The sequence below is a fragment of the Osmia lignaria genome, chromosome 15, assembly GCF_051020975.1.
Source record: "Osmia lignaria lignaria isolate PbOS001 chromosome 15, iyOsmLign1, whole genome shotgun sequence".
Classification (NCBI taxonomy): Eukaryota; Metazoa; Arthropoda; class Insecta; order Hymenoptera; family Megachilidae; genus Osmia; species Osmia lignaria.
In genome coordinates this window covers 2,527,428-2,553,377 of record NC_135046.1, presented here as the reverse complement: position 1 = coordinate 2,553,377, position 25,950 = coordinate 2,527,428, and the positions used below count along the sequence as shown (strand labels likewise).

Sequence of the window (25,950 nt, the reverse complement as noted above, 5' to 3'; positions counted from 1 at the left end):
CTTTTTCTTATAAATATCTACTATAATTAATATCACTGTTTTTAGTCATTTCAAGAGGATCGAGATAAATTGGAGCACATGTTAATACAAAAAGACAATGAATATCGAAGTAAAATATCTACATTAGAACAACAGTTACTGCGTCAAAGAGAAAGGTCAATGGCTCTCATAGAAGAAAAAGACAAAGAAATCATGAGTCTAAAATCATCTTTCCATGCAGTTCTGCCTAAAAAAGAAAATATTCAGAATAAATCAGATGACAATAAGAGAGAACCTGTTACTGATTTAATGACAGGGTTATTAACAAGTGACAGTCCTCCAATTCTACATTACAGTCAAGAATTAGCTAGAAAAGAAGTTCAGGTATCAACTTCTCGAAGGAAAGTTTTAGAATTGGAAGCTACACTACGTGAGAGGCAAAGAGAGATGGTTCATATAAAGGAGAAACAGAAGGAAGAGATAAAAACTTTACAGGCACAGATTGCGAGGTAATATATTCATATCAATATTTATTAAGCGTATAAATTTATTTGGTACCTTTTGAATTTGAATTTCCTGCACTTCAGAAGATCTGAAAAGTAGCGCGAGATTTTGAATGACGATGATCGTCATTAAAGTTACTACGACTTCAGTTAAAAAAGGCATTACTGTAATTACTATTCTTTTTAAATTGTAGAAACTATAAAGTACTTATAATATTTCGTAAAAAATTATAGTAGCATTAATTTTTGTTACTGCCGAGAACCGACACTTATTTTCCTGGCCCGGGAAGATATTGAAGTTAAAAATTCAAATTGATAAAAGGCACCAAATTAATGTCTACGCCTACTATAATATGTATACATTAAAAATAATCAATTCTTTTAGACTAGAAGCATGCAAATCTCGAGAAGGCGCTAATTTGGAATATTTAAAAAACGTTTTCATTAACTATTTAACTACCAGTGATGCTTCTAGTAAACGTCATATGTTGAATGCAATTTCTACAGTGTTGCGTTTCACTCAAGAGGAATTAAGTAAGGTAAAACACTAATTTTGAATGGGAATTGAGTAATGTGTTCGTAGAATTTAAAAATAGGCAAAATTATTGTTACTAACATTCCTTATTTAGATAGTTCTAAGACCTGAAACTTGTAATTCAATGGTTTTTACCATAATATAAATTTTACTTTTTCAATGAGTATATATTATTTCGTAATATCTCCACAGCTTTAAAACATTAACAAAAGAAACTACATATCAATTCGGTGCCTTTTCTTTATTTTAATTGAAATCGAATTTTCGCGCCACTTATCATATACATCAAAGCGCGGGAAAGTTCAAAATAATAATGCTAGTGGGACCGAATTAATTTATACGCTAATATATTAAAGATAGAAGGAAATATAACATAATTCTTCCAATAGTAGATAATAATAATTATAAATGCACGTGAAAATTCTGAAATCAATAACAAAATGAGTTTAATACGCATCTCTTATTTATTTGTATTTCATTTTATGCTACGTGAATTATGTACAAAAAAAAATGACTAAATGACTAAAAGAATGACGACGTTTGGCATGTAATCATGAAATAAGAAAGGAAAATTAGAGAATGATTGTACGCATTTATCAAGATCCTCAAAGCAGCTAAATATTCTGTTTTTTTTTTTACAAGGTCCTCGAAGCAAATAACTGAACTATATACAGGTTAAAATTCCATGCTCTTTTAATCCGTGAACACGTCTAATGTTGTGATAATAAAATACAAGCAAACGGTCGATAGCCATTTTGTTTTACACTGTTTGAAAAAATGAATTACACGCACCCATGATCTTCCGTGTCGCATTCTTTAATTCAAGGCATGATGTACACCTGTTCAGGCTGAGAACGTCGGCGATTGTCAACATAGAGTACAACATTTTATTTGATAACACTTGTTCAATAATTTATAATTAGACATTGGTATATAATATATATATGATTCTTTAATATATATATATTCATATATATCTGCTTTCTGAAAATTCGTAATCCACTATTTTCTTCACATACAGTGATAGTAATACTAATGTACAGAGGCCCTTAAATAACGTTTCCCCGAGAAAAGTACATCCTCTTTGTGCACTTCGTCGAAAAATGAAAAAAATCAATGTAAATTTATCCACCATAATGGACTGTAACTTGGTTTTATCTGCAAGTACTTTTATACCAATTAAAATGCTGCCTCGTTCAATTCGGAGATCCTAGAACACAGTAATGTACAGTACTGAGCACGGAGACTTCTCTAAGGTGAATGGCAATAGAGGGGAGGTGGCCCATTATACATATGTACTTATATATATAGATGTTAGGGCCCTATCACTTGTATGTATGTTTGCGCGGGAAATTTGGATTGATTATATTTCTTAGTTATATACTAAATTTGCTCATGTTTAATAATTAAAAATTATATTGTAAAGTACTCTTAATATTAATATCCCTCAAAATTAAGATTTAGAGAATTTCTACCGTACTCGGTACTGTACATAGATGCAACGTAACTTCTCTTGGTTAAGTGTAAGTGTATATCGGTTTCTTTCCGGAAACAAATAGGCGTAAAACACTGTTTACAAGTATAATAATCCCTCGAGTGTTGATTTTAATTTTTTTTCAATATATTGTGTGTACAAATTAATTCGGTGCTAGTTATTCAAATAATCATTTATATTCTCGCGTTACTTTTCAAATCCATCAAAACGTGAAAAATTCGAAATTAAACATCGAATTGATTTGTACACCAATATAATATCACCATTAATTACAACAGGCATTTGTTTCCGTACAGTGATGAGAAATTTATTATCGTTGGACAAAATGAGATTCACTCTTGCTGTTGAACAGCAGACAACCATAACCTCTTGTACGAGCAATGTGACATTGTACGGTGTTTAAATATCCCTTAATCTTAAACGTCATGGATAGAATAAATAAATAACTGTAACTTTGAGCATTATAAAAAAGTCTGCAGGCATTTATTAAATATTGCAAAATAATGAATGAAAAGTAATCAATGCATGTATTCATTTTATTCAATGTTACATATATGTATTAGCTGTACAAATGAATTCGGTGTCCTTTCAAATTTTCACACCATTTTTTAAACCCACCGAAGTGCGGGAAATTTAAATTGAAGAAGGCGTAATGCTAAAGGCACCGAATTAATTTGTACATCTTTTTCTTCTAAGCTCGCCACAGTGTTAAAATACACGTCCTCCGTAAATGTCACAGTGCCTTCGAGCAAATTCCGTGATTACTTTTGTTACACTAATGCTTTAGAAAAAAAGTAACGCATTTGTAAGTCAAAATGGTCACACGGCAATTTGGTCCAACAACTGGTTCTCGTATAAAGGGCGTCGGTGTTAAAATCTGCCAATCCCAACAAATTTTTATATTTACAGTTCATGTATATGCAGAAGTAATACATTATACAATTTTGCTGATCTGTCACAGTTAAAAATTAAAAGTATTAGGTATAAGAATTAATTCAGCGCCTTTTCATATTTTCGCGCCACTTTTCAAGTCCACCAAAGCGCGGGAAATTCAAATTTAAAACACGTAATGCTAAAGGCATTGAATCAATAGGTACACCTAATTTTAAATATGTTAAGATAATTATATGTAAAGTTTAAAATGAATTTTGTTAGAAAAATAATTTTATGAACTTTTAGCAGACTGGCACAGATTTTAACGCCACAGCCATATTTTCCATCTATAAATTGTGTAATATATATCTATATATATATATATGTATGCATATTGTGTAAGTATATGTATATGCATCACAAGATGTTAAACATTTCACTTGTAATTTTTCATACAATTACACTTTATTACCTACGCATGTACAATGCATGATATTTTCATGCATTTAATGCTGTATATAACAAAGATTCACTGTATGCTTTTTATTTCGCCATAATATGATATTACTTCTCCTATATTTCTATAACATTATTCGTGACTGATATATAATCGTATAACAATTTTAAAAATATTTGTAGAATTAAACAAGAAAAAATAGCAACTTAGAATGTAATAAAAATACATTGTTGCGAATAATAATAAAAAAAAGAAATTAATTAAGAAATAGAAGTGCATAGGTTTCGATCAAGTGCGTAAGGATTCAGGGGAGAGAATATGGTGAAGAAAATGCCAGTTAAGTAGCCGCCATTTTACTTTACTTCTGTTTTCCTAGATCACAGTCACATGGATGGCTGCTAAATCACTAAACATATTTCATCACCAGTTTGTAACAAAAAAAAACCAAAAAAGGAGGGAAATATGAAAGTATTTTTCAAAATCTTATCAATACTGGAAAATAGTTTATACAAGTACAAAATATAAATTCTTTGAAGGGCAATGAGAGACGCTTGATCCCTGGTGTGATCTATTTCCTGTAAAAGGAAGTTAGTACATATTAAAATTACGCAGTTAATATAAAATATTGCTGAAACTCTAAAATGAGGAACTACATTATTATCTAAAATGTTTTTATAATAAAAATAGAATTCAAAACAATCTGAACTTTGGCGGGAAATTAACAAAAATTCCTTTGCAAGATTCAAAGTAATTTATACTTGGACGGGAAATTAAAAAAATCTCTGCAATATTCAAAACAATCTATAAATTATGGTGGGAAATTAAAAAAATTTCTGATAAAAACAATGTGATTTAAAAAGAAAATTACTATAATATTATTTGAATAATAATAATATGAATTTCTTAAACAATATTAAAAAAAAGTTTACAAGATTGAATCACTGCAGATTTCAAGTGTCTCTGTTTTGCCGCCGGTGCGTTAAACGCTCCATGAAAAATAATAAATGAAAAAATGTAATAATATTTACAAATAATAATATCCTAAGAATTTTAGGAAAGGGTTAACTTTGGAGGAGGGTTGGGGGGACCGTCCCGTGCGCAAGAAGGCCCGCAATCTGTAATGATCCTTTCATAACCTAATCCTGCCTGCGCTCTCATTATTCTACAAATTACAATGCTATACTCTACCATTTCGTATCCTAAATCTTTTAATAATATATACTCAATTAGTATATTGTATTTTCTTCCTATTTACAAAATATGTAGAATAGACATTGTTCCTATCCTAACTACAATATGCGTGCCGTGGCGCAAAATTTGAATTTTTTCAAAGTGCGCTTTTCCATTTTATAAACATTATCGCTAATTACATAATCTATTTTACAGCCAAATTCAACAAATCTCCGCTGAAATTCAACGTGTTGATAAAATGCGCTAAAATAATATATAATTCGTTAAAAAAAATGGAATCACAAATTTCATCAAATAATACGCATTTAAAAACAAATAGATTGTCCATGGCCAAAAAAAAAAACAAAAAAAAATAAGAAAAAAAGACGGCCTGTATAAAAACCGTCGCAAAAAAAATTTAAAATATTTTATAAAATAATGGAACGCGTTGAATTTAAGCAGAGCTTTAAAAACAGTAGATAAGTACTTTCGAGAATATTAGAAACATATATCAAGTGGTGTCTAACAATTAATTAAGGGACTTATTTACGCATGCATTCCCTTCTTTGTCGCCGCACAATGGCACGATTTATCTGAATGCTTCTTAAAATCTTTTATAGATACTTCTTTTTAAACTCTCCCACTCCAACTCATGCCATATAATATTTACAGATAAAATAAACATATTTGCTGACTGCGTTACATAAATTTTGTGCAATGTTTCATATCGCAGTTCTATAGTTTCATCTTTCTATATATATAAAGTATAACTAAAGTATATAAACTCTGATTTTCATTTTAATTCTAATACTCTGATTAAGATTTCTTTCTCTCTCTCTCTCATTCACACACGCATACAATGTTTAACAACGGCTTAGGCCTTCCGTAATTCCTTGCAAGGTGCTTCGATGTACAGATATCACTTTCACCTGTAGTAAAATAATTTCTATATTTTTTTTATAAATCATCTTTGGATTTAGAATGCAGAAGAGTATTGTCTTTTCTTCTGAGACAAGAAAGCTCGTCATTTTTTATTGAGCCTCTAATTTGCTAATTAGTGGAATTCTTGATCACTCGTTTCCAATAAAACACAGATACTCGAACACACATAAACTTTCTTATATACATTTACTGATATGTGTACATCAACTCACCTTGATATGCCTGTATTAAGTTTACCTGCCTCAATGTTCAAATTGCACTAAAGCCTTGCATCACTTTACAACAAACGTTCCTTTCTTTTCAATGAATAATGATGTACTCATGCTGTGGAGTAGGGGGATGCATAGTATCACAGTTGGCACGTGGGCGCTAGCTACCACTACTGCTTACGGGCAGTGAATGGGGAGCTCCCATCGATGTAGGAGGAGCAGTCAATGGTCCTATAAAAATATTAAAATTGAGAATTAAAAATTACAACAAATTACTAAAAAACTCTTTAGGAATTAAACCGATTTTAAGTATTTGTAAGTTACTGATATTAAAAATTTACGTCTTTCAAGATATCTATGCACCTGCACATTTCGGCTATCATACGCGCAATAAACTCGGGAAAATTTTAAATGAAAATGAAGTTTATAAATACCAGTCACGTTAGGCGAAGGTTCAGAAACAGGTAACGGGCTAACGAGACTGTTAGCACTCATGGGCGTCGAATTGGCTTTCAATTTCTGTCTCACTTCCCTGATTTTCAATTGCAAACTCGTCTTGTTAGGAAATATATCCGAATGTTTTGCTTGAAACGTTGTAGTAGCCTGAGTAGAAGGAAAATACCCGTGTTCTTGAAACAATTGCATCACAAGATGCCGACGCTGTTCCAAGACTTTTCTGTGGCCTCTTTCATTTTCGTTTCTACCGCCGATTCCTACTGAATTACCACCGCCTCCAGGGGTCTTCGGCGTCCTAGGGGAACTGGCATCGACGTCTACAAGATCTGTATTAGTTCTGTATGCGTCAACGTTAAAGTCTGGACCAAAGAATGTATTCCCTGTCAATTTCACACTGGAAGTTGATTTTGGAGTGGCGGACACTGGTGTGTCCGATTCAATCTCGTCCTCATTTACTGTTAAACAAATATATTTTTACTAAAATGAAAATTTGAAAAGCGAATAATATTTGTTGAGAATTATTTACTTGTTGGCCTATGAGGTCCTTGTGTAGACTTCTTGCGGTAACTTTGCATTTGAATCGATGATTGTAAATTTGATGGATGTAAACCTGATGTTACTACTGAACTATGACCAGATGAACCCGCTGTATTAATTGTGATTGCACTTGGACTTTGGATGTCTTCTGGCTTGAATTCAGGCAAAGACGAGAACTTTTCTTGAAAATTCACTTGCTCAAGAACTCTGGAAATGTATATATGTTAAACGTTGAAATAATTAAATATAAACATCAGGGTAACTAAAATTCTTAGTCCGTATTTTTGGCACTGTTCAAACACGAACACTGTACAGTACCGTACACAGAGGTTTTCCCGAGGGAAATGGCAATGTAAGGGAGGTGGTTCCATATATGTATACCTATAGACGTCTAGGGCCCTATCACTTACGTGTAAATGTTTACGAGGGAAAATTTAAATTGATATTTATTTTATTACCTATATTTCTTAGTTACATACTAAATTCTACATCTAATAATTAAAAATTATATTCTAAATTATTCTTAATATTTTCAAAATTAAAATACCTGTCCATTCCATCCTCAACATTCTTTTTAAAGAAAGATCCTTTCTTGGTAGAAGGTGAAGGCGAAGCATGAGATTCTGAGAAATTTTGTTCCGCGGATTGAGATGTGCTTGTTTGTGAACGATTGTCACAGTGTTGAGACGTCAGAGGCCCATGGTCTCCTGCATTTGATGTGGGAGGCATTGCTAAGAACCATAATATCCATAAACATATACTCACAGCTAATTTCAATAACAAAACTATCATAAAATACCCATTGATTGTCTCCTTTGTAATGGTGCACGACCAAGTTGTGCTGGGGTAGGCGCGAGCATAAAAGGACCTTTACTTGGCCCTACATCATTCTGAACATCATCCATGGAATACGATTTATTAGATGGAACTTCACTAGCGTGATTACTGAGAGGCGTATGAGGAGTGTGCGGCGTGGATGGTTGCTTGTGTTTATCGTTCGCAACAGGTAGAAGAATATTAACAGTATCCTTCCTGTCTTGTTCAGATTTCACATTGGTCACTAAAATACGAATCATGTAACTCCCAATCTCTAATTTACTTTAACTGATTTTTGAGAACTTACCATAAAATTGAGCATGGTTGTTTCCTACTTGATTTTCATTCTTTTCAGGCTCTGCCAGTCGCGCTATTGGATGACCAATTCCTCTGTAATTCGACGTAGTGGATGTCGTTGAGACTGGATAAGATTTGCTCACAATCACGCTTTGCGTTTCCATCTTATTACTAGAAACTAAACCTTGTGAAGATATGTTGCGATTGCCAGCATCTATAATTAATTATAGGATTTTTAAAAATAGATGTTTGTGTATTTTTAATTTGGCGTACAGTAATGAACACGGTAGGCTTCCCTAAGGAAAATTTTATTAAGCGAATATCTTCAACTTTTTCAATTTATACACCTAAAATAATATTTCAACTTTTTCTAAATTAATATCTTTAAGATTAGGACTTTGAAAATTCTTTCTTCCCGTCAATTTTCTTTAGGTGCACCTACCTTATTTTGTACCGTACAAACTTACCGGAAATAGGTATATGGAATCCACAGTACATCCGGGGGTGGGGAGGTGTCGGACCAAGATACTGGGATCCCTGCTGCGGTTTGGAAACAGCCACCAAATCGTTATCGAGCAATGTTAGAGTGAACGATGGTTGATAAGGGACAGCTGAAGTAAGGGGACGAAGAATAGTGCCTAAAGACTGCAACGGCTGCTGTTGTTTAAACAGAGCCATCATAGGTTTTGATCCAATCTGTCAGTATTATTAAGCTTTTGAGTTTATTCGCATGTGTTTACACGTGAACCATTTAAGAGTCTATTGCTCCCTCATTTCAGATTATTATGTTAATCCTTTGTTGCACAAAATTAAAAAACTTTCAACATTATACAATTATTTATTATTTAAAACTAAATTTCTTTTTGAAATCATGCAACAAAGAATTAAATTGATTATTTTCAGGCAAGTAGGCACGTGCGAATAGCACTCAACTATCCTAATATTATAGTAACTATTCATACCTTATTCTCAGACAAAAGTATTCACACATGCCTGGGGTCTTTAAAAAATGGGACTTAGGTGTCTGGGTAATTTTAGGTATGTATGTTACTATCCAATCGTTCTACTATATACTCACAGAATGCAATACAGGAGCAGCTGTGAATTTAGTCATGTTCCTTCCATTTTCATGAATGCTTGCCACCAGATTACTCATGCTGTACTGCGTACTATATTGCTGCTCGTTCTTCACTGGCTCAGGCTTGATGACTTTCGGTGATATAGGCATGGTTATGAACGCTCCACCAGTGGGCTGGAAACCTGACACTCCGGTAGGATTCACAGGACTGTGGTAAGGATACGTGCTGGATAAAACAGACACGGTTCCCCCCTTGTCCATGGAAGTGTGATGGTACTTTGTTGTAGTCTCAATACCTGTTGAAGGTATTCGTGCTAGACAAAGGAGAGACGCCTTTACCACACTATGCTACATAATTATGTATTATAATTAAATAAAATGTACCTTTGATGGGCTTAGGCCTGCAGGTGATTTCTTGCTTGACACTCATCTTTTGACCACTCATAGGAGAGAATCTTGACTGAGAATAGCACTTCTTTTCACCGTCTTCATCCTGAATATCATTGTCGCTGTCCGTCAACTTATCCTTACATTTCAAATCAATTTCAGGCTGAGGATCTTCACAAATAACCATCTGATCTTCATCCGATGCATTTCCATCCTCGTCTTGTTTTATATCGGATTCCGCAGTCTCCACTTGCAGAGGCATTTCCATTATCCGATGAGTATGCGACTGATTGACAACCTGAAGAAAATACACAAATAGAAAATTGTATATTAAATGATGTAAGTAAAATTTACCTCGATGGTAGGGACTTCATTATACACGGTGGTGACTGGTACAGTGATTTCATCACTGGCTCTTGGAGTCAGTGGTATGTCATCCGTTGGTGGTCCCATGTCAGTTTCCTCTCCAGTGCTGTTTAATTTCCCTCTGGATTCACTTCCTTTAAAACTTGTACTCGAAGTTTTTCTTCTATCCTTGCTACACCATTTCCAATCCGGATGCGCCTTGAAATGAGCCTCCTTTACCTCTGATGCAAGGTCATGGTATTTCTGCTTCTCTTCCGAACCCAAAGCATACCACCACTCTCCCAGTATTTTAGATACCGTGCGGTTGTCTTGATTCGGATGTCTCTGGTGCACAACAGCGCGATGGCGTTTAGAGAAGATCATAAATGCGTTCATTGGCCGGCGTATTCTGTCTTTAGTCTGTAAAAAATTGCATGTATTATTCAGAAATAATTGTATTTTTCAATTAAACTTACTTTCAGAGGACTCTGGGGCTCTTTGGAATGCAACGCACTAAGAGATTGGCTGCGTCTTTTGTTAGCATTGGTCTCAACCTCCGCAGGAGTTGTGGGTTCTGCTTCAAATACATCATCATCCTCCTCTTCCGCGGGAGTGATGGGGTCTGGGCCTGGAGCTGATCCGTCCTCACCAGGCGTACTCATGCTGATTGGAATTGGAGGTGCACTCAGTGGTGGGCTCAATGCTGATGGTGGAGGACTCACTTCTGCTTGATCCAGAACCGTAGTCTGCCAGGGAAAAGCTGCAATGAAATTGCTGTGTTAATCACAATGGCCACTGTTAGTAGGATGGAATAGCAATAGAACCTTTCCCAACATTAAAGCAGAAAGTTGATTAGTTTGTATTAATGGTACATTTAAAATTAGATACATTTGGAAACATAGTAACTACAATTGAAATAATCGTTATCGGTGTTTATATTTTCGCAACATAGAAGCATAGGAAATTTTGCAACATTAAAAGCACCGAATCGGAGAGAAGCAATTTGCTGGAATCGTTCCCCAACATTAAAGTTAATTAGAAGCAGAAAGTTAGTTTGCATTGGTTGTAAAATATATAATGGTACGTTTAAAATTAGGTGCTTTTAAAATCATATTAACTTTAATTATCGAAATAACTCTTACCGCTATTCAAATTTTCGCGTCATAGAGGCGTAATGTAATGTACCATTAACAATATATATTCTACAACACATATAATAACAATCATACATTTTGTTTGGCAGTGAGAAATCAAACCTTTTTTCCAGTTGCGCACTGCATTGTTCAGTAATGATGGAGGATGGGCCTGGTATGCAGGGACATCGTGGCTGCCATCTGTGAAAGCCTTACCGTTTAGTCAAATTCTCTAACATCACAATAATTAATGCAAAATGTATCCCTATAATAACAATCCTAACACCAAACTACGCAGGCTAAAATCATCATTATAAAATCCGGACTTACACAGAACTCCATTATTTTTAGAATTCTCTTCTCTAGATGCTTGAGTCTTTGGAATCTGCACCAAATGCCCGGGTTGTACAATCACGTGTTGGAAGACGCTAGTTGGAGTGGGTGGATTCGAAGCCTCAGTAGTTGTCATAACAACACTGGTAGGAGGAGGTTGGGTCCTCTGCATGTCCATATGCGTAGATGCATGGGTAGCAATTTTACTTGCCTACAAACAGTATACATATAATATTGGGCTTATGATTTTTACACTAGGATACTTACTTGCTGAAGAACAGATAATTTATCAACATGGACGGACGAAACAGCAGGCGACTGGGGTGGCTGACACTGCGCCTGATGCAGCGATGGGAGCTGACCTAGGTGATTCATCAACCCAGGCCTGTATTTATCATCCTGATTGGTGATATGCCCTGCCGCGAACACGTCCATGGTGTTCTTTATCACAAGATACTTCTTCTCATGCTGATGTTGCATCACATAAATAGGCTGACTCTGAGGTTGGGGCTGAGCGTAGTCCACTGGTTGCTCCAGAGGCTTATGTAGAAGAGTGAGATTTTGCGGCGTCGGCGCGGATAGAGGCGGTATGTGAGGCGAGTGAGACGGTTTCAGTATCTGTGGACTCTGCTCTGAAATCTCAGAATGACTCGGGAAACCATTGTTGGTGAGAGCGTGCTGGAGGATGATCCCTTGTTGCTGTTGGGCTATGGTCGTCACAACCGAAGGATGTCGGGGTGGAGGACTTTGCTCGGACCATGAAGACGTTAAGTTAGGTCCGGATATACCGCGGCTCACTGGAGAGATTCTTATCACACTTGCTCCTATGCTGGCAGGATTTGGGGCAGTCGGAGCTGGGCGGTTTGACCTGACCACGCGGTTGGGCTCTGGTTTTATGACTTGCTGCTGATACTGCGTGTGAAAGGTGGACTGAGTCGGCGAGTTTTTCCATTTAGTTCCAGGGGAAATTAAAGGAGCCGCATGATGAGCGGGACTTGATATTGGCATGAAGACGTTGTTCTGATTGAGACCCAATGGTGGGACTGGAGACTGATTAATGCAGGGGGATATGGAGGACTGTCCTGTAGGCGACGAAAAAGCTGGCGTTGCTGATCTAGAACTTCCCAGGGACACTGTAACAACAAACATACATCAGAATCGTTCTTTTACTCTCAGACTGCGACGTGTTTTAAATGGAAACTAAATTAACAAATGACCCGTTTGCCTTACGGAAAAAACACTCACCAAGCATATTCGCTGCTTCAGTCTCATCTTGATCAAATCGCCCAGCAATTCTCCTGTCTCCGTAATTTGGAGACGTATCGGAATCCCTGGATGTTTCTTCGCCATCCATTCTACTACTGAAATTAAAAATATAGAAGAGAATTTCAGAATGAATATAGTCAACCCTCCTATAACACGCGTAATTCATCCTGAAGTCATCTTGAGCAAACCATGTTCTAGGGTTGTTGCAATTTTTGTATTGTGTTTTAAGATGATTAAGTGTATTTATTTTTCTCACCCAGGAAAGGTGTTCGTTGGACCCCTGAGACCAGATCCCTTCAAACTGAGGTGGCGAGAGCAGTATCCTCTTCGTTGGCTTTCTTTGGAACATCCCTCTTTGCTACAAAGTCTACGCCATTGTTTACCGTTGAATTTCTTCCTGACTCCACTTGGCGTAGTCACTACATCACCTTTTTTATATCTATGTGGCGTCGCCGCCTGAGATCTGTACAATAATTAATTAATTTAATATTTCACGGGAGTTGCCAAAAACAAAAAACTTTCATGCGCCAGGCGCGTGAGCCGCAACAAACATGTTAAATGATTAAGTGTTACTTATTACCTGGGTGTGGCTGCTTGAGAGCGAGGAGTTATACTGCGCTGTTCAACTAGACTACTGGTACTCCCTCGACTCTGCATACTGCTTCTCTTACTACTCCCTGATAATTTTGCATCTGTCAGTTAAATACAATTATATATTACTTTTATTAAATGTTAGATCTATGTACAGTATAAAGTACGAGAGGGTTCCCTAGGGTAAATGGCGATACAGAAATTTCATATATAGGCAGAATATATGACGCGCCTAGTACATCATTCAAACATCAATTGAAAGTACTACATGACGCACCTGATGCGTGATCCAAACTTGCGTCGTTCAATATAAATGGGGATTTTAGTAGTACCTTCCCCTATACCGTTATTTTTCCTAGAACATCCTCCATAACCGACACTGTACAAGTAACTATATTACCTGCGTCCGAAGGGAACGTAATATCTTCCCTATCCAAGTCATCTTCGCTCTCCAAATCATCATACGGTCTGCTCCCATTGCTTAACGCAGTAGTAGCCGAGTGCGCCGAAGTTCCTAGAGTCATCAATGGACTAGTACCAGTAGTCCTATAATAACCACTCGTATCACTATGGGTTGATATATGAGAGGTATGATGCGTGGTATGATGTAGCTGTAAAATTGGCACTGCTGGAGCTTCTGAAGAATTTCGGTAGCCATGTTCTGAAAACAAGATCAAGATCCATAAAATGAATAACATGCTAAGATATCCTACGTACCAATTCCTTCGACCCTCGAAGAATCACAGTCTTCCAGTCCTTCTTCCAGTTCGTCCCACCATGGAGGTTGGACCAATCTCAGATCGGCGCGTTTCACGACGTAACGATCACTCTGATCGTCCTCCCTTGGTATTTTAACGACAAAACGTTTAGGGTTCGTTAGAATCTTGCACACCGTCCCCTTAACGAACACTTTAGCCGTGTCTATATGATTGTTCGACGTCGGACATTTGATACAAACTTTCGCGTCTAAAGTCACCTGCCCTACAGACGGGCTAGCGTCACCTATCACATCGTACTTTCCCGCCCCCAAAACGTCCGTGTAACGCATCTGTTTCCTGTCACCATCAAACTCTATATAAATCTCGCCTTGGACAACGTTACGAATAACACCCGGATAATAATATGAATCCCTTAAAGCTAACACTCTGTGGTCGCGCCACTCACTGAGATCAATAGCAACAGTGGCAGGCCGAGGACGAGAACGTAGAGGTTCCTCTCGGACTGAATAATCCACTGCTGTACTTTGGGGTGGTAGAACTACCACCGAATGTGCCGAGGATACCTGAAAAAATAATCAATAACATTAGTATTAATGTATCAATTATTATTTATATTAGTCAACTAAGATTTCAAATTTTCCCGCGCTTTTGTGCATTTGAAATATCAATGGCGCTGGCAGTATCATACCTCATAAATTTTTAAAGCTATATTTACACAAAATAACACTAGAGTTATTTAAAACATTCATTAATGTTCTTTTTGAAACATACTTGATAACAATCGGATTCTTGTTGCTGCGGAGATTGCCTAGTCGCAATGGTAGACTGTTGAACTAAACCTGATTGACTGATTGGCATATTTGGTGCCCTAATGTTCACCATATTGTTGATGTTGCTCGTTACATTGCTAGTTTTATCCATCTCCTCGAGTTCCGATAGATCAAACTTTCGTTTCTTTGGAAGTTTCTTAGCACTGATCGTTGGATCCGATGGATCCCTCTGTGGAGGCGCCGGGGGCGGAGGTGGTTGTTCTGGAATAGATTTCTCTTCAATCGAACTGCCCCCACCACCCCCGCCTGTTCCATATTGTCCGCCTCCAAGGGGATCCTCCCGTTTCTCCTGCATCTCTGAATGAGCAGTCAGCATTTTGGCCACCTCACGCTGCTCTGAAAATTAATTAACAATTTATTAGTATATTTTCATAATTTCTTCGTTATTTGTCAATAACTTAGATACCGAATGATGATATTCAAATGGAAGAAATAAACAAATTAATTCCCACAATTAGGATTCATTGATTCTAATATTCAACCTTTATGTTCAATCATTCTGGTTCTCAGGATGAACTTTGTTTCCAAAAGTGAAAGTGTTATTGTATTTGCACTCCTAGACACCCACCATCTCTCGCATCTAATACCAGATAGAAGGCTAGAGAATTCATATGGCTAAATATGTATCATTTCTTCTCTTTCAAAGCAAATTTCCCCGCGTTTTTATGATTTTAAAATTGTGAATGAAAGAAGCTTTGATTTTTCAGTTTCGAAGTGGCGCAATTTCTTAATATAATGGATATCCAGCAATTTTACGGGCCAAAGTACTATTCCGTTACTGTCTATCCATTTTTTATTTGGGGGAGGGGGGGTTTGGTCGAGAGACAGTTCAGGGAGAGTCCAGTGAAAGTCTGATCTAGAATTCCCTAAAAATCATGGACAATGTTTAATTTATGACCTTACTACATATTGGCTGCCACTACTATATACGGTTTGATTATTGAAAATTCATCTTAAGGATAAAATATATAATACTTACAATCCGTACAGTCGAGAGGAGGCTGTGTGCTGAAATGTGGTGTCGTGAAGTTGGGAGGGTGGTGACACCGGCTGGGTGCATACCTTAGCACCCGGCTGTCGGGGACAGGATGCGTCGAGTCTGGGCTTTCTCGTCTTTGTCTATCTTGCGACGGGGTTGTTATTCCCTCTCCCAACTCCAATTCTTCTTCCCAGCCCCAACTGCCGAGCATCCTCCTCCGAAAATTCTCCTCTTAGGCGAACACTTTTACTCTCTCCTTTTGTAATTGTCTTGTACCTCTAGTCAATGTCCTGTAACAACAGAGGAAAACGTGTTTCGAAAATGGTTACCACGGTACAGGGTTCTGGCTCAACGGTCGTTTCTTAATCTTGACATACCCAAAATCAGTTTTTACTTATTATATTATTACAATTAGATACTTTAAAATATTTTATAAAGATTCATTTAAACTTTGTAAAAGAAAACGCACCATAAATTTAAAAAAAAAATTTTAAAAAAATGATTTTAAAGGTTAAACTTATTTTAGATTTTATAACATATTGCACGTACATATACGTCCTATGGATATATTAATAGACACGCAAGAGTGTATATTAACGTCTTGTATGTGTATCAATAGGTATTATGAAAGCGGATATACACGTCATGTGTACATACTAATAAGGAAAGAGGACGTATATATACGTTCGTCAAATAAGTTGCCCCTTATTATTGAAAACGCATATATACGTCTTCCGCATATAATAATAGGCTATAATAGCATACATATGCATATATACGCCTGCCATATATTATATTAATGGACGTATCAAAGCACATACATTGCCGTCCATAAGATACCGGACACTCTTTAAAACAGAATACTCTTTTTAAAATTGGACCACATGACTTTAGATGTCTCGAGGAACTATACAAATTAATTTACTAAGATATGTGCTTTTGTCGTTTTAAGAAAGTACAATTTATTGATAAAATAATAGTGAAGGGTAATTTTTTAATTCTTTTATGTGAGTCTTTAATGAAAATTTAAGATACGCCTTTCGTAGATTCAAATAAGTTATGTATATACAGAAAATTTCATCGAGATCAGTCAACGCGTTTACATAATTAGACACGTTCTTAGATGAAAAATCGCGATTTTCGGAAATTTTAATTACTTGTAACTTTTAAGCGCGTTGACCGATCTCGATGAAATTTTCAGCATACACATAACTTATTTGAATCTACGAAAGACATATTTTAAATTTGCATTACAGGCTCAAATAAAAAAGTTAAAAAATTACCTTTTACTATTTGTTTCCTGATTTCGACAAATTGTAATTTTTTAAAACAACAAAAGCACATATCTTATTAAATAAATTTGTATAGCTTCTCGACAAACCTCAAGTCATTTGGTCCAATTTTAAAAAGAGTATTCTGTTTTAAAGAGTGTCCGGTGACTTATGGACGGCAGTGTTTGTACGTAATCGATATATACCGATAAATGTGCGAAAGCGTGAACGTTTACATCATTCATGTATATTAATACAATTAAGAGCGCTTATATATACATATACGTCTTATGCAGTTAAAGATTTAAGCAATCACCGTCATAGAAATCCACCTTTAATCAAATAGATTCAACTTAAATAAAATGAAAACACTCTCTATCTAACACAAAAAAGGAATCTAATTTTCAAACTTTCGTTCTAAAATAAAATATTTACAGTAACATATATTGTCTACATGTACATACTAATTTACCATTAAAAAACTAAATTTATTCTTGTTTTAATGACAACACTGCAAGTAAGCGGTGCAATCAAGTAGCAAGTGTGAGATAACAGAGGAGATTAATGTTTAAACGATAGCTTGACCGTTCAAATGTAAAGATTTCACAGCTAAACACCAAACAAATTACAGGAATTGCTTTCGAATTACGAGACGCGTCCCGATAATCTTTCGCGGTAGAAACATGCATTGGAAAAAAAAAGAACGAATTGCTCCGCAGAAACGGATTTAAATAAGGCCGCGTGACGGAAAGTATTCAATTTTACGCATGCTGTTACAAAATGACCGCTTGTGAAACGACTGTTGATTGCGTTCCCCGAAACAACTCCTTTTTGTCACGCGTAAACATAAAATCAACGATGCTCGCAATTCAATAATTGATGCAATAACGCCGACACGATAAAATCCAACGAACCTTCGGTATATTGCCGTTCTATCGATACGCTAGTATTTTTAACGAAGCGACACGAAAACGTTGAACATCACCTCGACCTTCATGCTGACAGGATCGTCTTAAAAAACACAGAGACGCGACCGTGTATACACATAAGTCGATTCACATGTGCGCTACATAACCTATTCAAGAAATTACGAGCACGCTTCTTTTCCTCAAAGCCGGCTACTTCCAAGGGCCAACTAACGAGCACTCTTTTTTTTTGACACAAAAATTGATCCGCATCGATCGGAAATCGTGCGCAGCACAGTACGTCTACCCCGAGAGGAAACAACGGGAGGAATGATGGAGAGGGTGCGACGCAGCAGTCGGACAAGGATAACGCTCGCGTATGCGTGACGTTCTTATCTCACGTCCAAGGGAGCGAGACGACGGAGGGGAGGGGATCGAGCGAAAGAGATAGAGTCACGACTCCTCCGTGCTACCACTTTCGAAGCGATCGCTGCACTGACACTGAGCCGGAGCTCGCCCCGTGAGCCGGAGGAAAACAACGCTTCTCTAAGTGTGGGTAAAAGGACTAAGGGGGAATGCACTAACTTCACTCCCTACCACCACGGCTGACTCACGTTGCTCTCCGAAACTCTCCGCCATTGTGTCGACTCGCTATGCTATATTGTACACAGTGTGCAGCGTTTTACAGGTACGAGGGTGGCCGAACGACTACGAAATTCAAAACCTGTTACACGAAGATGCCGAGATGTATCTATGCTCGGATCTTCCGTCAGGAAAATCACCTCTGATCGATCGGATGCTGTATTTTTATCAAGTGTATCTCATTCGAACACGTGTGGCAAACTACGACTGTACCATAATTATTAATTGTTTGGGTAATGAAGTTACGCATAAATTCGTGATACTTGATACACGAGCGTATTGTTAAGATTAACTTGCTACCATCAAGGTAGTAATGAGTCATCGCGTGTGAGTAACGTGATAAAACTAGGTTTCTAATTGTTGTAACAGTCATACTACACGATGGGAACGTGTAACTTCTTCTTTAAGGTTAAATAAATATATTGTATACACTATGATATACGATACCTTTTTTTCTACCTAATTGACAGTACTTTCGATGGGAATGAATACGAAAGAAAACACGTTGAAAGCAGTATCTTAAGGAATCGTTCCTTCAAAGGCATCCTATCTCTACTTGTTTACGCCAGCATCGGCGGACGTGTCGCGTTACTAGTCATTCGATATTGTCAAAACAGGAGACTTCTTTAGTAAAGAACAACCGAGGGACGATGTTTATCCTCCCCGATGAAAAGACTCTAACGAATATACACCGTTCTAATTCAATTAGACAACGGGGTATCGTTTCACTCCGAAGAAGAAGAAAGGTATATCCTGTTTGAATTACGCGGGCATGTCACCTACTAGGGTACGTTTTCACGTCAGGTAAAATATCGTAAAATGGCTTTTGTCGCAATTTAAAAACTTAGTATTATGGGATCATGACTTTAGATTCTGCTTTTAAATTATATGGTCAAAGTCATAATTATTGTCGCGACTATATTTATAAGTTAGAAAATAAAAATGTACCTTGAAACTTTGAACTATAATAAATTTTAAACTATACCTTTAAATAATTATTTTTCAAATACCTGATACGAAAGATTTTTGTTTCAAAATTTTAATCTCACTCGATATCGCGTAAATGGAGATTTAACAATAACAATCAAACAGGCGATATCGCGTAAATGATAGTGAACGTGTTAAAAATCTTTCAATCAACAACTGTTCCAGATTACAATACTTTAAATTTCATTAATATAAATCATGAAAAAAAAAAGAAAAAAGAAAAACAATTATAGTATGGCGAAATGTTGACGCACAATGGAAACGCGGTACGTTTGAAATTTTTCAGCGAGATGTTCCGTTAAGATAAGGGAAATTCGAAAAGCAGTGTGTGCACACGTATTACGAAAGATCGTACTAGAAACACGTGGAAATACGAATGCCCACGCGATATCGTATTATGCAAAAAGTTTGCGCAATGTCTTTATTAGCGATCCAGCTTTCCCACTGTGCAACGCTACTTGATGAACAAAAAAAAAAAAAATGGTATATTTACCATCCGACAAGAGTTAATCAATTTCTAACCAGCTTTCTAATTCGTGCATTGCGTTTCCCAACGATTACAGAACGTTCTAAGCAAAGGAATCATCTGAAAAAGCAGGTGTTTCGGAAGACACCGATAGGGATGCTCAACAATGAGCTTAAGACGGACAATTGTGACGGGAGGATATACCTGGCACACTACTAGAGTACCGTCGTATATCTGATTTATGTCCAACCCCTCGTCATTGTGGTTAAGGTGCCTCGTGGGTTGTCCTGGCCGCGTATACAATATTCGCGCGACGATTTACCTCCTTTCATTCAGACCTTACGCAGACAGAGAGAAAAAAGAAGGGGGCACAGGTATCGGTTACAAGTTGTTAAGGCCCGTCAAAAGGAAAGCTCCTCGGGGGCCTTGCGAATGAACGAAGGATCCGCGGGTGGTATACTCGACCCGTAGGTATCATCCACTGTTTTCTTTTACACGTGTAATTCGTGTAGCCGATACGGTGCCTTTTCTGAAGTCAGGAAACTAAATACCAAGGAGGGGGTCCATAATACTGGCTTACGACGATACCCGTAGAGACCGTACTTGAACTCTGAATGGCACCTGTACAGTATCCCTGGGAAGTATCGGTTGTAGGACCGACAATTTTTCTGGCGACATCGTAATATCCATTGTGATACATTTAGGATTCTGGGGGAATGTCATTTTTTTTTCCTTTTTTGCAAAAGTCGGAATATAAAGGGTTAATATGATATTCGTGTATGGACGACTACGAATCTCGTTACAAACTTCACTACACTCGCGTATGGTGCGACTTCCTGTGCGTTCTAGAGATAATAGTATCGCCGGAATGTACGGCTGGTTGAAGAAAAGAAAAACAAAGAAAAATACAAAATATAGATACCACTTCATATTTTACAATATCATTGTAATTTTGTTTTAGTTTTGTTTTTGACGCACCGGGTGCGTCTTGGCTATGCATACTGGAATAGCGTACGACGCACTTGTTGCGTCATTTCTATATTTATTGAAAATCCTACACGATACTCCAGGTGTCCTGAAAAGAAATTAAAAATATTTTCTTATATTTTTATTTCTAATTGTAAGTAATAAAATTATCAATTTTCGTTTTTTAAATATTATTTAGTTTCATTATTATTTTATAATTATTTATTGCAATTCTTCAAGTAGGTGTATAAGATCAGTACGTTTTCCTTTCTACCCTTTGCAATCAATTGTTCGTTTTTATCCAGCACGAAAATACCCCGATGAATAAAAAAAGAAAGAACGTGAACTTTTTAACGGGATATCAATAAATTTCCGGGCTCATAACAGCATGACATTACCCTTTAAAGTTTCATAGGCACACACATGCCCACACTAAAAACAAACGCATACGCTTTATAACCAGGTAACAAGCCCACACGCGTTTAATTCTACGTTATTATATCGTTTCTCCTTCGTTTAATATAGCAAGTAGAGATTCACTAGAAATAGTGTATGACGCATCACGTGCGTCGTCCAATATTAATTAAAACTATTTTTTAACATTCGTTCTGGAAAAATATCACAAAGTAAATGGAAAATCTGTTATGTACATTTCATTGTGCACGTCTTAAATTATATAAAAATATTTTTCTATTTTATTTTAATAAAAAAATGGAGAAGCTACAGCCGGCTCACTTTTTTCAAAAGTGGTTATCATGAGAAAAGTATAATTTCGTCATTTTATTGAATAAATAAAATCTTAACATAATTTTTTCGTAGCTTAAATATAACAAATTTTTTATTTACTTCATGATTCAAGAGGAAAAAAAAGTAAAAATAGTAATGGGAAAATAGAATATGACGCACCAGGTGCGTCGTCTAATCAGTTCCTACTAAGTTTTCTGTAAGTTGTCAATGTAGTCAATTACAATCTCAGCGCATCAATTAATACAAAATGGGAAAGATAAAGATATCAAAACGAGACTGTAAATCGATTTGCAGCGGTGTCTCGTTTAGCTGGCACTTCAAAAATTCAAGTGCCCACCCCCTCCCCCTCCTCCTCTTCCTGGTTTTAACTAAAATCAATATCCTCAGCTTAGCAGGAGTAAAAATACGTTAACCCAATAACGACTATTTCGCGTCCCAAGTATTCACTCACCTGCATTAATCTAATTACAAACGTCCAGCTATTCGTGTGTCTGAATTATATCGTCTATTCACCGTTCCTGTCTATCCAACACGCGAACAATGAATTTTGATATCATCGATCGATTTACACCTCAACTATGTTGCATAGTGATGGAAAAGAAGTTTAAAAATAGGACAGAAAAATCAAGGCATGATCACTTTGTAATGTTTTTTTAATGTATTCAAAGTTGTAAGATATCAACGTAATTTCATCACTGAAAAGTATCATTAAATGACACTTGTGATACATCGATTTAAAGCTTAAAATTTGAGAAACATTTTTATACAAACGCCCCCTTAAGATTTTTAATACAAAAAGGGTAGCCGCCAATTGCAATAAACAATACTGTTACCAAATGGCTGATTCTGAAAAATGAAACTTTCAATACAATTTCATGACAGAAAAGTATCTCAAAATGACACTTACGGTATATCAAATTAATGCTTAAACTTTCCCGAAAATGACTATATAAATGCCTCTTAGATATTCTCAATACAAGATGATTAATTGTGGATTCCAACGAACAATGTTTTTACCAAACGACTAATTTCTAATATCAAAGTTTTGATAGTTCCTCCCAGATATCATAAACTGCACCAACAACAAACTGAATCATCCTATCGCAAAAATACTATCATAATGATCAACTTTCAAAGTTTCTTTATCTAATACTATTTTTAAATAAACCGGATGGGAAACGAGCGATCCGATTCACACGGATACGCAAATAAAGGCGCGTGCTTGACGAAGCGTAGGGCAGGTCCTCAACGATGTCAGTAGAGGTCGTGGACGGTTAAACTAGAAAAGGCAACAGGGTCAACAGCAGCAGTTTTGATAAAAGGAATATGACATAAGTTGGGGTTCGCTTATCGATATTGCTTGGAAATATGCAACGCGAGAAGAAGTCTTAACACGAGTCTCGAGGAATGATAAGGTATCACTGAGTTTCATCGACAACTAAGAAATCCCTGCATCGAATTTAAAAAGAGAATTATGTGCATAGTGCACGTATTACATGCAATAGTACAATAATATTAGGTTTTTTCCATGAGAGATTTGAAGAGGTTGAATCTGACAGGATTTCATGACATAAAAGTATCACAAAATACCACTTGTGGTACATCGATGTAAAGCTTAACACTTGACAAAAATTACTATATAAACATTCTGTTAGGAATTTCAATATAAAATGTCTGGTTGTTAATTATAACAAACAATGATCAAATTTTAAATGCATAAATGTAAGATAGCTGTAACTTTGCCATTTTGCTAAATAAATAAAATCCAAAAATATATTTATATATGTACCTTGAAATATGTATTCATTTCATGATCCCTTCTCAATCGCCAAAGTGGTGTAACCCCTCGATGAACGATACTATCGTGAGATTCATTGAAGAACTATTTTATATTAAAAATATTCATGAAGCATTTATACCACAATTTTCCTTAAAATTTTTAATTTGAATATGGCATACCACAGTTGTTAGTTCACCAAACTTTTCTGTCATGAAATCGTTAAAAAATCCAACAATTTAAAATCCCCATTTCAATCTAACTCCTTATGAGTCATATTAAAATCGTATATGATTCACCTGGGCCGTCACGGAAAAAATACGAATATTTAAGATGAAAAGTATTAAAATATTAAATAATAAATAAATATTTCCCACCCAATATTGATCATTGTATTCGCCTAGTCAAAAGGCAAGTTTATAACGATCTTTGATCTTATTAATTACTAATCTAGCCCGTTACGTAAGCAAGCATGATAATTATTCCGACTAATTGAATAATTGATTACAGATACTTAGGATTCACAAGTCCGGAAGGAATAACATCTATTTCGTGCGTTTATCAAGCACTGATAACCAGTGGAACCGATAAGAAATTCTACACCGTGAACCTTCGTGAACCGTGATATCCTTCTTTTCTTTTTTCTAAATCAATACAAATATTTACAAAATGAAAAAAAAAGAACAACAACCGCCTTCCAGCTGCGTATTATTATAAATAATCTAGCAGATGTTCTAGATGCTGTCAGTTCAAAAGACGAAGATAACATAATAAACATATAAATGTATCGCGAAGATGGCTTCGAAAATCATTAAACACCGAGGTCTTATCGTGACCCACGCAACGATGATACAGATTTCTTTTTCTTCTTATCAACAGTACATCGAGACACAGTTTCTCTTTCCTTTTCTATCCTTTTTGCATAATGCTTGTTTTCTTCGCGATTAGAATAAAGCATTCTTGTAACATGATAATATGGATGCACACCGTATTGAAAAATGTATTTTAAGACGGAACACGGTTGACCACTTCCACCGGAAGTGCTCAGGTAATCCTTTAATAAAATTTCCAAAAATCATAAGAGCATGTGCACCTAACACAACAGTGTTTCAAACGATTCGCTGACCAGATCTGAGGAGATCGTTCGCTGTGTGCCATAACATTCAAACATCGACGAATCAGCACGCGGTATCGCGTGGACAGGCTTTTAAGTGTGGGCCATGCGATATCACGAGAATGAATCTTTGTGAATGAATCGAGAGTGAAAATCTAGCACGCAATATCGCTTGAGCGGAATGCAGGGTCGTTTTGACCCAGTACGCAATCAGTTATAAATAACCTAATCTAACCTTAATTGTTATTAATTTAACTCTTCGTCGCATAATTGTTCTAATTTTCAAAAGAAAAACTTTACAATGAAATATTAATCATTCCTCTTTATACACATATAATACAAACCGATAAGGCAACTCGCGTAATTGTATTAAAATTTCAATTGATTGTTACCGCTCGTGTGTCAATACTAATCGTAAAAATGATGCAACACGATTACCGTGTACGTTATCAACAAAGCCTCGAAAGATAACATTTATTTTGCAGCGAATCTTCAGCAATGATGCATATAATACATTTAAAAATTCTCAACAATAATCATTTATCTTGGATATCGATACTACTCTCGCATCAACGAACTCGATCGATCGCGATCATTTTTATTAACAAAACCGATGCACGTGCGCATATTATTGTAATCTTATCAACGATTGTATGAATCAACTTTGAACTTTCAAATGAAAATATAGGTTAGGAATATCATAAAGAAATTTCTATGAGTTATTTTAGTGCGATCTATTAACCTAACCTCTAAATTGAATGGAAAAAAATAATAGAAAGGTAGAATACATAATTAATCGTAAATTGGAGGCAATGGAATTGCCGCCTGTCAAATGTTCAATATAAATAGAATGAAAATGCAGGGACTTACTGGGCTTACACAGAACTGATAATCCTTGGCTGGGTGAGAATCATCTTAATAATAATCCCGAGAGAGTTACTTTCCATTCAAGTACCGCATTACGTTAACAATATCACTATACACTTGATTGAAAGCACACAGGTCGTACACGTAACGGAGTATCCTAAAAAAATTGCATTACAGAAAGGCACAAAACCGAGTACACAATGGTCCGAGAATTCTCACTAAAAATCGCGAAATTCCCATACCGCGTCTACTAGCTCCATCTTGACTGGTGAAGTTAA

The 25,950-nt window shown here is 36.2% G+C and overlaps 2 protein-coding genes across 14 annotated transcripts in view; one reads left to right on the top strand and one right to left on the bottom strand.

Moving 5' to 3' along the window:
• The window catches only part of LOC117600245 (D-aminoacyl-tRNA deacylase 1-like), an 8,870-nt gene extending 3,512 nt beyond the window's left edge, over nt 1-5,358 (top strand). For 4 of the 5 annotated variants that reach the window (XM_034315390.2, XM_034315392.2, XM_076692561.1 and 1 more), the window contains 3 exons: nt 46-488; nt 868-1,021; nt 1,660-5,358. In XM_034315390.2, coding sequence (XP_034171281.1) covers nt 46-488; nt 868-1,021; nt 1,660-1,680 — 618 coding nt within the window. In that variant the 3' untranslated portion in view covers nt 1,681-5,358. Of the gene's footprint in view, nt 1-45; nt 489-867; nt 1,178-1,659 lie in introns of those variants that run through there. The other variant, XM_076692560.1, reaches the window with a different exon arrangement.
• cic (Putative transcription factor capicua) lies at nt 1,636-25,950 on the bottom strand. Of its 9 annotated transcripts, none has more exons than XM_034315381.2 (22): nt 25,676-25,950; nt 15,931-16,220; nt 14,893-15,287; nt 14,120-14,684; nt 13,803-14,063; nt 13,392-13,503; nt 13,068-13,274; nt 12,791-12,906; nt 11,813-12,678; nt 11,543-11,756; nt 11,336-11,413; nt 10,556-10,839; nt 10,089-10,499; nt 9,732-10,032; nt 9,348-9,661; nt 8,737-8,965; nt 8,280-8,483; nt 7,956-8,216; nt 7,704-7,887; nt 7,146-7,363; nt 6,598-7,074; nt 1,636-6,394 (listed from the first exon to the last, which is right to left on the bottom strand). In XM_034315381.2, exons 3-22 carry the CDS (start codon nt 15,265-15,267, stop codon nt 6,324-6,326), a joined length of 5,748 nt encoding a protein of 1,915 aa, XP_034171272.1. In that variant the 5' UTR covers nt 15,268-15,287; nt 15,931-16,220; nt 25,676-25,950; the 3' UTR covers nt 1,636-6,323. The 9 variants fall into 9 exon arrangements, with proteins under 9 accessions (XP_034171272.1, XP_034171277.1, XP_034171278.1 ...); XM_034315386.2 differs by having other exon boundaries at nt 8,737-8,926; XM_034315387.2 differs by having other exon boundaries at nt 8,737-8,923.